The sequence below is a fragment of the Theropithecus gelada genome, chromosome 12 (genome assembly GCF_003255815.1).
Source record: "Theropithecus gelada isolate Dixy chromosome 12, Tgel_1.0, whole genome shotgun sequence".
Taxonomy (NCBI): domain Eukaryota; kingdom Metazoa; phylum Chordata; class Mammalia; order Primates; family Cercopithecidae; genus Theropithecus; species Theropithecus gelada.
Genome location: NC_037680.1, coordinates 58,947,213 through 58,962,117, shown reverse-complemented (window position 1 = coordinate 58,962,117; position 14,905 = coordinate 58,947,213). Strand labels below are relative to the sequence as shown.

General features: G+C 37.0%; 1 protein-coding gene across 4 annotated transcripts in view; it reads left to right on the top strand.

Moving 5' to 3' along the window:
- Positions 1 to 697: 697 nt before the first annotated feature.
- Positions 698 to 14,905, top strand: part of PDE1A (phosphodiesterase 1A) — a 403,806-nt gene continuing 389,598 nt past the window's right edge. The window contains exons 1-2 of one of the 4 annotated variants that reach the window (XM_025404058.1): positions 698 to 905; positions 1,157 to 1,267. In XM_025404058.1, the coding sequence (XP_025259843.1) occupies positions 904 to 905; positions 1,157 to 1,267 (113 nt within the window). In that variant the 5' untranslated portion in view covers positions 698 to 903. Of the gene's footprint in view, positions 906 to 933; positions 1,268 to 14,905 lie in introns of those variants that run through there. The other 3 variants (XM_025404060.1, XM_025404059.1, XM_025404066.1) reach the window with 3 other exon arrangements.

Genomic DNA, 14,905 nt, shown 5'->3' with positions numbered 1-14,905 from the left:
ATTGCTTATAAGTATATTTTCTATAGCAGCTTGCAGATAGCAAGAGCTGTTATGGTGCTCATACTTAAGGTCTGTGCTTGTTTCAAAGAAAGCTCGCCATGTGTTAGGAGCTTGGCAGACGACTCAGTTCTGATTCCTTTTATGTCCACTCTCTCTCATTTTTCTTCTAAAATGCAGAAGCAGCAAAGCATCAATTTCTCTCTTTTCCCTCTCTCCCTCTCTCCTTCTCTCTCTCATAAACACACACACACAAACCTATTCCCTTTTCCTTCAAAACACGCATGCACACACACACACACACACACACACGCATTTACACTAGTTTCATTTTATTTATTTTTTAATTCCCAAAGGATTCTTGGAGCAGGCTGTGTGCAGCTGCCGTACTTTCCACTGGTTAAATTGGCAGTTACCTACTGTGTGGAGTTGCTAGGAGAAGGTGAATAAGCACAATTACAGCATCAGTTGATGTACATATTCTTGCAATAACAACCTGTGGAGCTGTGTTCTTCTGTATGGCTCTATATGTTATTTTCTCTTTGTTATCATTAATATTTGTTGCGTTTATTGTTAGATCATGATACATTTTTAAGTGTTGGTTTCAGATCAATTTAGAGACAAAAACCTTGGCATTTAAACAGGCATTTTTTTTTTCTCAGGGTGGTGCTGCTGATACTGGCTCCTACCATCTGTTTCCTTATTACATCCTGCCCTCGTTCTGTTGGTAGAGAGGAATTCAGCTTCTTCTGGAGCGCGAAAGTCATTCACGTTTCTCTTGTGCATAATAGAGCTCGTAAACTGTAGGAATTCTGATGTGCTTCAGTGCACAGAACAGTAACAGATGAGCTGCTTTTGGGGAGAGCTTGAGTACTCAGTCGGTCAGTAGTACAGTAGCAGGCTCACATGTACGGATTGCTCTTGTGAGGTCAGAGCATCTGTTTATACTGCTGTCTGCTTAAGGGGGTTGTGAGGTGGTGAGCAGTGGATATATGCCTGTCAAAGTCAATAGCAAATCTGGCAGAGTCTTCCCTCAGCTTTGTACATCAGCACTGTTTTGATAGATAAGAGAGGCTACTGTATAAGCGTGTAAGATTTGTAATGGACTGAGGAATGCTTGTTCTAGCTGCTGAAACTGACTGTAACTGTATTGTCTTAGGAGCATCATCATGGGGTCTAGTGCCACAGAAATTGAAGAATTGGAAAACACCACTTTTAAGTATCTTACAGGAGAACAGACTGAAAAAATGTGGCAGCGCCTGAAAGGAATGTGAGTATGCTCTTTGCTTTTTATTTCCCCCTGAAAGATTTGACTATTAACGTGACTAATTGTTGGTGCTATCCGCCTTTGTGGACTAGTTTCCTTTAGAAAGATTTTCTCTTGAAAAATAAAATGTGCCTATCTCAGCTAACAACTTGTTGAAGGACGAATAGTGTTTTGTACTTGCACATTTTATTAAAGTAAGGTAACTTCTGGAGAAGTCACTTTACTGTCATACTACATGGTTTCTTTTATGCATTCTGTATGTGCTGTTTAGATATGTGGTTCAGATATGCAGAAAGGTAACTAAGAAAGCCATTTGCCAGGATACTGACTCAAATAAAATTTCCCTCAGGTAAGCAGAGAGAGAAATAAGACTGGTACTTCTTTCTCTGTGATTAGATTTGGAAAAGCAATGAGAGGATTAACATGAAAATAAATAATTATATTTTATTGTGCTTATTCTTTTTGCTTAAATATTTCTGTAAGAAAAAATGCTTATGTGGTAAAAATATTAACAGCATATCAAACTTATTGGAGAGTTTTGGCTTTACATTAACCAGTTCACAGTTCACTTCTCCTGAGAGTACAGAATAGTCCATAGTACATAATAGCCCTTAGTAAAATGGGTCAAGAATTATGCATTTATGTCAAACATGGGATGTAATTACCTAAGTCAAACATTAATTGCAATGCTATTCACCTTGATATTTACACCCTTACATTTTCTTTTTAGCTGTGTATGCTACTAGTTCCTGTTTAGTGTTTCAGCACCACACTGTTTATATGCTTTATCTTAATTGTCGTAATTTAAAAATCAGATTTAACATTTGACTAAAAATGAGAAATTATAATATGAACTTTACAGGCTATGGTAACTGCTTAGTATATTTGCAGATCTCAAATGAAAATATTAATATATTTGCTTTTCTATAATAACAGCTGAAAGAATCCTACACTATGCAAAATAGAGATTTTCTATGATTTATATCTCTAATGCTGTGTTTTCACACCATTTTTTAAAATTCAGTACCTGAGTAAATTTGATGTCCCTGTTTGATATTTTTTTACAGAAAATTACATCAAACTTTGTTTAAAGGTAAAAATTCCCTCTACTTTCCTCCATTTGAATGTATTTAATGATGTTTATGTATTTAAATATTGTTCTTTGTATATTTTCTTACTTCTTGAAGTAATATATGGCTTTACAGTGCACTAGTATAAGAGCACAATAATGCAAAAAACATATAGCAGAGAATAACTTTTGGAAAGGAAGCCATCTTTACATTATTTGGATGAACTAGAAATCTGTTTCCAAGATCCATTGAAGATTTAGAAATTACAGCTTTTTGGTGAGGTTGTTCTCTAGGGGAACAAGTAATCCTATCAAAGCAAATAACAGCTCTCCAAATTAATTAGCATAGATGCAAATTAAACATTAGCAGTCATCAGATGATTTGTGTTTTAACCCAATGAGTGGATGAACATCAGTACCGGGAAAATTATGTCTCTCATTACAACCTATTTTAGATTTTCTTCTCCTTAGAAGGATGTTTTGCTTTTGTTTTGTTTGCATTTTTCTAGTTTCCTGTAGTTAATTGAATGTATGAAGATGTATGCTGGTGGATTTATGCATATGTCTTTAAGAAATGTGAAAAATGATGTTGTGTTTATTTAATACTTTAGGGCAAAGTTATTGACTCACTGTATCAGCTGATCTCAAAGATCAATCTGTCATTTTATTTCAGAAAAGGGTGATAGAGTCATTCAACGGTAGATCTTCATGAATTGATAGAAGGATATATTAAAATGTGTACATGCAAAATTAATTTTGAGTTGTGTTTACTTAGAGCCACTAAATAATCATTAACCAAGTTTCTTTCTTTCTTTTGAAAATCATTATCTAACTGACTAAAACGACTGCTTTTTCATTGAATAAAGAAGAAATTGCATTTTGTACTATCACTTCAACTTGTAGTTTGACTTAGCACATTTTCAGTGTTCAAGGCTTAGAATTGTCAAAGCGAGAAACTCTAAATCTAAAATCTACATGACTAATGACAACCAAATTGTTTAATTATGGTATTTTGTACAGTTTGCATTCAGAGGAGTGATGTGAGGGACTCCCTATTCCATTGCTGAAATTGTCTTGTCTATTTAAAATGCAATATTGATTCAAACAGAATTTTGGCTTATCAAAATTGCTAGTCCTAGAATTCTACACTTAAGTTTTGGCAATTAAAATCATGCTACTCATTAAACCTATCAAACAATTGTGCACCAGTTTTCTTATTTTTGCTAAAATAGACTCAAGACCTTTAGGTATTTGTTCAGAAAGTGATTTTTAAAATCTTTTACTTTACGAATACATTGACTTATTTTGGCATAATATATTGTTTTTAATCGAGCTTCCAGTATGTAAATTTTAAGGTTAAATAAAAATAGAGACAAAGGTCAAAGTAAAATAATGTTTATTCAATTATACCTTAAATATAGAAATCAGGAACCATTACAGGTAGACATTTAGAGAAAATATCTTATAGGGATTGTTATATAACATAACATTTTAGAGAGTCTTTTGAGTGCATAGAAATAATTTTTAAATTTTGGAACACATGTGGAAAACTTTGGTAACTAAATTAAAATATTAATGCTTGTCTACCATTTTTGTTTTCTTTTACTGAGCTTCTTCTAAATTATCTTCATATAATATTTGACACACCATATAAAGTTATGTGCCAAGAAATCTCTTTTTCTTTTGTGACAAGAAAGGTGAAACAGTTTCTTACTCCCATTCTGATGCAAACTTCTCTGCATTAGTCTATTAATTTTCTTCTTATATTTACAATCTTTTTATTTATCTTTTTCCATATTCAACCACTAATTTGTTACTCAGTACAACAATTTAATTCTACACTATAAGTCATCATCTATGATGGTGGAAATATAAGCAAATAACTATGGCATTAGGTCTTTCATAAATTAGATTTAAAAATAATTATATACTTGGCCATAAGTTATCAATTGTTTAGGGCTGGAAAACACTTCCTATTTCTTATGCCATCTCAACACCAAATGAAATTTCTGATTCAGAAGTTTCTTATGAATTTGAAACCTAGGCTTCTTCCTACATACTAAGAAAACATAGCTATCGATAGTCTTTCAAATATTGTTAATTTCATTGATTCCCATGTGGAAAGTTGGTTTGAAGATTTTACAGTATTTCATCTATGCGTTGTGTTTCTTTTCCGTTTAAAAGATAAATGCCTTTTTGTGTCATGTGCTGTTGCTTTTTTTTTTCTCTAAACATAGAGTTCCACAACTGTGGATTTTATTTAAAAATTAAACATATTTAAAAAACACTGGTGTTGCTCTTTCCAGTTAGTGACATTGCTATAAGAATTCAATCTAAGAGGTGACAGCATTTTCAGAAAACTGAAAATTAGCATTTTTCAGGTCGAAAATTCAGTGAAAATGATATGAAGCTATAGGGAAAAATCTAAAACAAAGTATTATCTTACTCAGGCATTCAACAGAAGAGAAGAAAGTATGAACTGCCAGAAACCATAAACTACTGACAAAAATGTAATACTCACCACTTCATAGTACTTATTGCCCCAGTTCCTTCAGTTTTTATAAACATAGTACTAGAACCTATCACAATTTCAGTTAGAAGCTAACTTTATATCTGATCACTAATTTTACATGTCTGGACACATACCACCTTATCTCCCCCATGTTACAAATGTCCAGATATTAATTTTAAGACTTGGAATTGTGAATGCAATGGTTGAAAGACATTAAGTTAAGCTTTGTTGTTTTTTTTTTCTCTGTGATTGGTAGGGTAGTGAATATGACTATCAATAGTGAAGGACAAAATGTTTGGAAGCAAAAAGTGAAGAAGAGAAGAATTAGATGGTAATCCTTTAATTCTAAGCAACTGTTATTGTTGAAGAGGGCAGTATGTTGTGTAGTTCTCAGATGGAGTTGTCCAGGCCCTTACCACTAAGAGGATGTAGCGGAAATATACATTTAGAATAAAAATTAGCAAAAAAAAAAAAAAAAAAAAAAAAAGAAAAAAAATAGAAGTGACAGGAGCTAATAGCATCATATTCCCAAATTGGAACCATACTTGAGGATGAAGTATTATAGATAAGACACAAATTTGATCCTTTTACTCTTCTGCTTAAACACCTTTAAATCTTTGCATCCTTCACAGGGTCACTGCCTACCAATTTGATCTTTGGATTCTCCTCTGATGCCTGTCCTTCCGTGACACGCCTCCTATTCAGACCCAGGGTCACCCAAAAGAAATACTGCTTACCACTCCTCTGCCTTTGCTCATTTTGTTCTGTCTTCTGGAGACAATTATTCCTTCGTTTTCCTCTTTCAGCCAGAGTTGCTCTTGTTCTATACAAAGCTTTTAGAGTTATGTGGGGAAGTTTCTGGTGGTTGCAGTGATGGCAAGGTGTTTCTGTATTTAGTGGGCAGCAGGGTCCTGGTAAGGCTAAATATCCTACAGACCTCAGGGCATTTCCTTATCAGGAGGAGTTGTCCCACTCAAAATTCTGATTCATATCCTATTAAAAAATGCACAAAGATTGCTGCTTAAATTTCACTTGCAAAGGAAATTCTTCCTGACCTTCCAGACTAGATTAGTTTTTTATTTTCAGCTCATAAATAACCTGAATTTCTCTTCTCATAACAAAATCCACCTTTCATATTCAGCCACAGCTTTTGAGTGCAAGAGCTACGCTTACTTCATTGGATTTGCTCTTGGATTCCAGCACATAGCACAGTACTTAGCACATAGGAGACAGTGCAAATAATATTTTAAATCAATGAATGAATAAAATTCTGAATCTTATACTGGCTTTAACTAGAAAATTAGATCAGCCAGGCTGCCAAAATAGGGACTAAAACCAGGTGGGAGGATTGGAGATAGATTCACAGCTGGAATAAAGATGGAGAAGATGGAAGGATGTTTGCTTTATCATCTTTATCATATATATTGTTAGAATTGTGCAGATATAACATGTTTGTATTCTTACTCCCCACCAGTGTTCTTAAAAACCTAAGTATCTTAAGTAGTTATGCAGCTAGTATCTGATAGAACATGGGTTTAAACATAGATCTACCTAGCTCTGACATTGTAGTTATCTTGCTTCCAAAACAAAAAAGATGACAGTCTCAGAACTCTTACGCAAAAGACACCAGAAAAGGATCTACAGTGGTGCTCCTTAAAATTGAATTCCCAGGCTTGGGGTAGGCAGACTTATCACCCTCCAGAAATGTCCATGTCCTAATCCCCTGAACCAAAAGATATGTTACTTTATTTGAAAAGGAGAATTAAAGGAGCAGATGGAGTTAAACTTGCTAATCATCTGACTTTAAAATAGGGATAGTAGCCTGGATTATCCAGGTAAGCCTAATGTAATCACAAAGATTCATTTCCTTCCTTCCTTTCTTTCCTTTCTTCCTTCCTTTCTTTCCTTCTTTCTTTCTCTTTCTCTCTTTCTTTCCTTTCTTTCTCTCTCTCTCCCTCCCTCCCTCCCTCCCCCCTCTCTCTCTTTCTTTCTTTCTTTCTTTCTTTCTTTCTTTCTTTCTTTCTTTCTTTCTTTCTTTCTTTCTTTTTTTCTTTCTTTCTTTCTTTCTTTTTCTTTCTTTCTTTTTCTTTTCTTTCTTTCTCTCTCTCTTTCTTTCTTTCTTTTTCTTTCTTTCTTTCTCCCTTCCTTCTTTCCTTCCTTCCTTCCTTCCTTCCTTCCTTCCTTCCTTCCTTCCTTCCTTCCTTCCTTCCTTCCTTCCATCTTTCTTTTTCAGACAGGATCTCACTCTGGTGCAGTGGAGTGATCTCTACTCACTGCGGTCTTGACCTCCCAGGCTCGGGTGATCCTCCCACTTCAGCCTCCCAGGTAGCAAGAACTACAGGCATGTGCCACCACACCTGACTAACTTTTTGTACTTCTAGTAGAGATGGGTTTTTGCCATGTTTCCCAGTCTGGTCTTGAATGCCTGGGCTCGAGTGGTCCACTGACCTCAATCTCCCAAAGTGCTAGGATTGCAGGCGTGAGCCACCATGCCTGGCCAATCACAAAGGCTTGAAAAGTGGAAGAGAGAGGCAGAAGAGAAAGTAGGACTGAGTGATAAGGACTTAACTTGTCTGTGCTACTACTGAAGATGGTGAAAGTGGGCTATGAGCCAAGGACAACCTCTAGAAACCTGAAAAAATTTTAAAACAGATTCTGCCTAGAGATTCTGTAAAGAATGCAGTCCTGCTGATACTAGAACTCAGTGAAATTTGCGCCAGATTTCTGAGCTACAGAACTAAAGATAATTCATTTATTTCAAGCCACTGAGTTTGTGGTAAATTTGTTACAGTAGAAATAAAAATCTAATACATGTTTTCTATACCAGAAGAACACATCAACATGACCATTCCTATCCCCTCCCAACACACACACACACACACACACACACACACACACACACACACACACACACACGATCCCTAGTGGTGAAGCCCTGCCTTACTCTATGGCACATTGGATTCAGATATTCTTTATTCTTAGCCTTTAAACAACTCACTGTACCTCCATCTAACCCTGACTTGCATGCCCAAAACACCAGTTTCCTCACCAAACTCTGAGATGGAGGGTATTCACTGGATTCGTTTCAAATGTCAAAAGAGAATGCAATCTTTCTTGGAAATTTTTGATAAGTCTGTATGTTGTTCAGTATGTGACTGTTTTGATGGATTAATCAGGCAAATCAGTTTTTTAAAATCTGTCTTTTAATCATAATCATAATTTGTTCTGAAGAAAACTACTTCATCAAAACCCATTTTGATGTGTAGACACAGTCTTAATAGTCAGTCCCACATAACATTATGTTATAGTTCTTAGAATTGACATTATTAAGGTGGAATACCTTACAGATTAGGTGGCTTAGAAATTGAACTCTAGAGTTAATCAGATATTTTCTAATACTACAATACTTCCTGCTTTTTAGCTAGGTGTCCATGGAAAAGTTATTAATTTATCTAAACTTCACTTTTCTTATTTGTAAAATCCATTAATTGAATTGATCATTCATTCACTCATTCAACAAATATACTCTGACTGTATACTCTGTCAGGTACAATGTTAGACACAGAAGCTTCTGTTCCTGTAGAGGAGACAAACAACAAAAAGTGAATTATAAAAAGCAAGTTAATATGGAGTAAGAAGTGACCAGAAGAAAATGCACCAGGTGATGTGATCAAGTTATTTGGGGAAGGTATTTTGGATACTCAGGGATGACTTCTTTTAGGTTATTTTTCAGCTGAGACATGGACGAAACTGATATCTGCCTCATAAGATGCTCGGGTGAGAGGAAGTGCTAATGAATGATACCCCTAATTCCTGCCCAAGTTCAGAATTAAGTGAGAGATAGGTTTAGGAGTCCCATAGATGAAAATCAAAATATCAGCTTTATTGGAGATTAAATTTACATGGAAGAACATGGTTTGGGTGTGCAGCTAAATCAGAATTCTTTTGAATCCATCTTAACCTTCAAAACTGCAGAACTATAGAACAAAATAAACTTTCTGTTGATTCTGTTGATAGTCTCTTTTGCTGTGCAGAAGCTCTTTAGTTTAATTAGGTTCCACTTATCTATTTGTGTTTTTGTTGCAATTGCTTTTGGAGTCTTCCTCATGAAATCTTTGCAGGGTCTATTTCCAGAGTGGTATTTTCTAGGTTTTCTTCTAGGGATTTTATAGTTTAGGCTTTACATTTAACTCTTTAATCCATCTCAAGTTGATTTTTGTATATGGTGAAAAGAAGGGGTCCAGTTTAAATATTCTACATATGACTAGCCAGTTATCTAAGCATCATTTAGGGAGTGTTTTCCTCATTGTTTGTTATCATTGACTTTGTTGGAGATCAGATGGTTATAACTTTATTTTGAGGTTCTCTATTCTGTTCCATGGGTCTATGTGTCCGTTTTTGTACCAGTGCCATGCTGTTTTGGTTATAGCTTTGTACCATAGTTTGAAGCTGGGTAGTGTGCTGCCTCTGGCTTTGTTCTTCCTGCTTAGGATTGCTTTGACTATTCATGCTCTTTTTTGATTCCATATAAATTTTAAAATAGTGTTTTCCAGTTATGTCAAAAATTTCATTGGTAGTTTAATAGAAATAACATTGAATCTGTAAATTGCTTTCAGCAGTATGGACATTTTAACAATGTTGATTCTTCCTACCCATGGGCATGGAATGTTTTTCCATTTATCTGTGTCGTCTCTGATTTCTTTAAGCAGCGTTTTGTAATTCTTGTTGTAGAGATCTTTTACTTCCCTGGTTAGTAGTATCTCTAGGTATTTTATTCTTTCTGTGGCTATTGTGAATGGGATTGCGTCTCTGATTTGGCTCTCAGCTTGGATGTTACTGGTGTATAGAAATGCTGTAGGGTGCTGTAGTCTTACACTATTATTGTGTGGTTATCTATGTCTTTTGTAGGTCTCTAAGCACTTGTTTTATGAATCTGGATGCTCCAGTGTTGGGTGCATATATTTAGAAAAGTTAAGTCTTCTTGTTGAATCAAAACATTTATCATTATGTAATGCCCTTCTTTGTCCTTTTTGATCATTGTTGGCTTAATTTCTGTGTTGTCTGAATTAGGAATAGCAATCTCTGCTCTTTTTTTGTTTTCTGTTTGCTTGATAGATCTTACTCCATCCCTTTACTTTGAACCTATGGTTATCATCACATGTGAGATGAGTCTCTTGAAGACAGCATATGGGTTGGGCCTTGATTCTTTATCCAACTTGCCACTTTGTGCTTTTTAAGTCAGGTGTTTAGCCTGTGTACATCCAAGGTTAGCATTGATATGTGCAGATTTGATCCTGACATGTTGTTAGCTGGTTGTTACATAGACTTGATTGTGTACGTGCTTTATAGTGTCAATGGTCTATGTATTTAAGTGTGGTTTTGTGGTGGCTGGTAACAGTTTTTTATTTCTATGTGTAGCACTCCCTTAAGGACCTCTTGTAAAGCAGGTATGGTGGTAACAAATTCCCTTAGCATTTGCTTGTCTGAAAAGGATTTTATTTTTCCTTGTTTTATGAAGCTTAGTTTGGCTGGATATGAAATTCTTGGTTGGAATTTTTTTCTGTAAGGATGCTGAATATAGGCCCCCAATCTCTTCTGGCTTGTAGGGTTTTGCTGAAAAGTTTGCTATAAGCCTAAGGGAGTTCTTTTTGTAGGCAGCCTGCCCTTCTCTCTAGCTGCCTTTAATATTTTTTCTTTCACATTGATCTTTGAGAATCTGATGACTATGTGTCTTAAGGATGGTCATCTCGTATAGTATCTCACAGGGGTTTTCTGATTTCCTGAATTTGAATGTCAACCTCTCTAGTGAGGTTGGGAAAAATTTTGTGAGCAATATTCTCAAATATGTTTTCCAAATTGCTTGCTCTCTCTCCCTCTCTTTCAGGGATGCCATTGAGTTATGGGTTTGGTTTCTAAATAATCTCATATTTCTCAGAGATTTTGTTCATTTTAAAATTGTTTTTTCATTATTTTAGTTTCACTGAGTTGATTCAAGGAATTGGACTTCGAGCTGTGAGATTCTTTCCTCAGCCTGGTCTATTCTGTTATTAATATTTGTGATAGTATTATTTTACTCTTGTAGTGAGTTTTTCAGCTCTATCAGAACAGTTTAGCTCTTTCTTAAAATGGCTATTTTGTCTCTCAGTTCTTGAATCATTTTAATAGATTTCTTAGATTCCTTGAATTGTGTTTCAAGTTCCTCTTGAATCTCAATAATTTTCCATGCCATCCAGATTGTGAACTCTGTGTGTGTCATTTCAACCATTTCGTCTGGTAAAAAAATGTTGCTGGGTAGTTTTTATGGTAATTTGGAGGCAAAAGACACTAGATTTGTGAGTTTCCAGGGTTCGTACATTGTTTTTTTCTTATCTGTGTAGGCTGTTGTTCCTTTAATCTTTGAAGTTGCAGTCCTTTGGATGGGGCTTTTTGCTTTTATATTCTTTTATGCACTTGAGGGTTTGACTGTGGTAAAAGTTGGGTTGAGTTGACTGACTTTGTTTTTGGATTATTTCAGGGGGCCAAGTCTCAGCTCAGCACACTTGGGCTGCATGCTCTAACACTGGGGCCTGAGACCAGGCCCATGACTTTGTTTTATGGCCTGTTGATGTTAAGCACCTGCTACACTGGAGGGGCTGAGGTGTTCCCAGTTCACTGGCAACAACACTTTGATAGGGAGAAAGGTGCTGGAAAAAGCACTTTATTGAGGTTGTAGCAGTGGGGTTTGCATGTGCACATGTGCCATAGTGGTGGTAGGGTAGTGGTGAGGTGGTGGGTTCTGTGTGTACATTCACCAGTGACAATGGGATGGCAGCAGCAGTGGTGGGATCTGGGTGGTGGGGGGGCAGTGAGGTCCACACATGTGTATTTTGGCAGCTGCAGGACACATTTGTGCACATGTGTTGGCAAAGTGGTAGGGGAAGCTGCAGGTGGGTGTGCACTGGTAGGGGCCCATCTGCAGAAGCTCTCTGATGGTCAGACAGGGTCTGTTGGTGAAGGAACTATGGTAGTGGCCATTGAGAAGCACCCTAGTTCAGTATCTGTGGTTGCACTGCAAATGGGTGTGTCCAGACAGGGACCCTGGGAGAGGCTGGCAAACAGGGGGGCTCCCAGATCAGACTGACTCTGTCTCATGGGGAAAATAGCTACGTTCTGTCTAGATTTGAGTCAACACAAGCCAGAACCTGCTAGCGGAGCATGGCAAGCCTTGGGAGACGGGCATCCCTGGCTTTACTCCACTGTAGCTGTTCCCACACTGAACCCTCTGGGCTCTGTGCAGGCTTAAGTCCCACCCCTACCAACTCTCCAAGAAGCTCTCCCTGCCAGCTCAAAAGTCAGTATGTGTCAAGGGGTCTCCTGCAGCTAGGATTCTGGAGGTCTGTGGTGAGAGTGGGTCACTCTACCCCCTGTTTTACTCACCCTGTCCCCAGGAGCTGCTCTGGACCAGGAATGAGTCCTAGTGCTTGGCAATCCCATGCAGCATTTGCAGCCTCCTTTCTCTTCAGCTCAGGGTCTGTTTCCTCTGTCCACTCTCAATGCCCTTCTGAAGATCTCCTTGGAGTGTGCTTGTCTTTTTGATGGTCTGGTGTCTTGGTGAGAGAAGGTTTTCCTGGCTACATCTAGTTGACCATCTTGGCTCTTTCCCCCTTGATTGATTTTTCAATTCCTCAATTTTCTTATCTGTAAATGGAAATAATATCATTACCTATCTCATAGGCATTGAGAGAATTAATTAAATTAACACATAAATTATTTAGAAAAGTGTCCAGAATTCAAGAAATCCTAGCTTTTATCAATCGTTATTATTGCTGATATTAAATGCAGAAACAGAATTCTATAATTTTTCATGTACTTTTCTTTTTTTTTTTTTTTTAATTTATTTATTATTATTATACTGTAAGTTGTAGGGTACATGTGCATAACGTGCAGGTTTGTTACATATGTATACTTGTGCCTTGTTGGTGTGCTGCACCCATCAACTCGTCATTTACATCAGGTATAACTCCCAATGCAATCCCTCCCCCCGCCCCCCTCCCCATGATAGGCCCCGGTGTGTGATGTTCCCCTTCCCGAGTCCAAGTGATCTCATTGTTCAGTTCCCACCTATGAGTGAGAACATGCGGTGTTTGGTTTTCTGTTCTTGTGATAGTTTGCTAAGAATGATGGATTCCAGCTGCATCCATGTCCCTACAAAGGACACAAACTCATCCTTTTTTATGGCTGCATAGTATTCCATGGTGTATATATGCCACATTTTCTTAATCCAATCTGTCACTGATGGACATTTGGGTTGATTCCAACTCTTTGCTATTGTGAATAGTGCTGCAATAAACATACGTGTGCATGTGTCTTTATAGCAGCATAATTTATAATCCTTTGGGTATATACCCAGTAATGGGATGGCTGGGTCATATGGTACATCTAGTTCTAGATCCTTGAGGAATCGCCATACTGTTTTCCATAATGGTTGAACTAGTTTACAATCCCACCAACAGTGTAAAAGTGTTCCTATTTCTCCACATCCTCTCCAGCACCTGTTGTTTCCTGACTTTTGAATGATCGCCATTCTAACTGGTGTGAGATGGTATCTCATTGTGGTTTTGATTTGCATTTCTCTGATGGCCAGTGATGATGAGCATTTTTTCATGTGTTTGTTGGCTGTATGAATGTCTTCTTTTGAGAAATGTCTGTTCATATCCTTTGCCCACTTTTTGATGGGGTTGTTTGTTTTTTTCTTGTAAATTTGTTTGAGTTCTTTGTAGGTTCTGGATATTAGCCCTTTGTCAGATGAGTAGATTGCAAACATTTTCTCCCAATCTGTAGGTTGCCTGTTCACTCTGATGGTAGTTTCTTTTGCTGTGCAGAAGCTCTTTAGTTTAATGAGATCCCATTTGTCAATTTTGGCTTTTGCTGCCGTTGCTTTTGGTGTTTTAGACATGAAGTCTTTGCCCATGCCTATGTCCTGAATGGTACTACCTAGGTTTTCCTCTAGGATTTTTATGGTATTAGGTCTAACATTTAAGTCTCTAATCCATCTTGAATTAATTTTCGTATAAGGAGTAAGGAAAGGATCCAGTTTCAGCTTTCTACTTATGGCTAGCCAATTTTCCCAGCACCATTTATTAAATAGGGAATCCTTTCCCCATTTCTTGTTTTTCTCAGGTTTGTCAAAGATCAGATGGCTGTAGATGTGTGGTATTATTTCTGAGGACTCTGTTCTGTTCCATTGGTCTATATCTCTGTTTTGGTACCAGTACCATGCTGTTTTGGTTACTGTAGCCTTGTAGTATAGTTTGAAGTCAGGTAGCGTGATGCCTCCAGCTTTGTTCTTTTGACTTAGGATTGTCTTGGAGATGCGGGCTCTTTTTTGGTTCCATATGAACTTTAAAGCAGTTTTTTCCAATTCTGTGAAGAAACTCATTGGTAGCTTGATGGGGATGGCATTGAATCTATAAATAACCTTGGGCAGTATGGCCATTTTCACGATATTGATTCTTCCTATCCATGAGCATGGTATGTTCTTCCATTTGTTTGTGTCCTCTTTTATTTCACTGAGCAGTGGTTTGTAGTTCTCCTTGAAGAGGTCCTTTACATCCCTTGTAAGTTGGATTCCTAGGTATTTTATTCTCTTTGAAGCAATTGTGAATGGAAATTCATTCATGATTTGGCTCTGTGTTTGTCTGTTACTGATGTATAAGAATGCTTGTGATTTTTGCACATTAATTTTGTATCCTGAGACTTTGCTGAAGTTGCTTATCAGCTTAAGGAGATTTTGGGCTGAGACAATGGGGTTTTCTAAATATACAATCATGTCATCTGCAAAGAGGGACAATTTGACTTCTTCTTTTCCTAACTGAATACCCTTGATTTCTTTCTCTTGCCTGATTGCCCTAGCCAGAACTTCCAACACTATGTTGAATAGGAGTGGTGAGAGAGGGCATCCCTGTCTTGTGCCAGTTTTCAAAGGGAATTTTTCCAGTTTTTGCCCATTCAGTATGATATTGGCTGTGGGTTTGTCATAAATAGCTCTTATTATTTTGAGGTACGTTCCATCAATACCGAA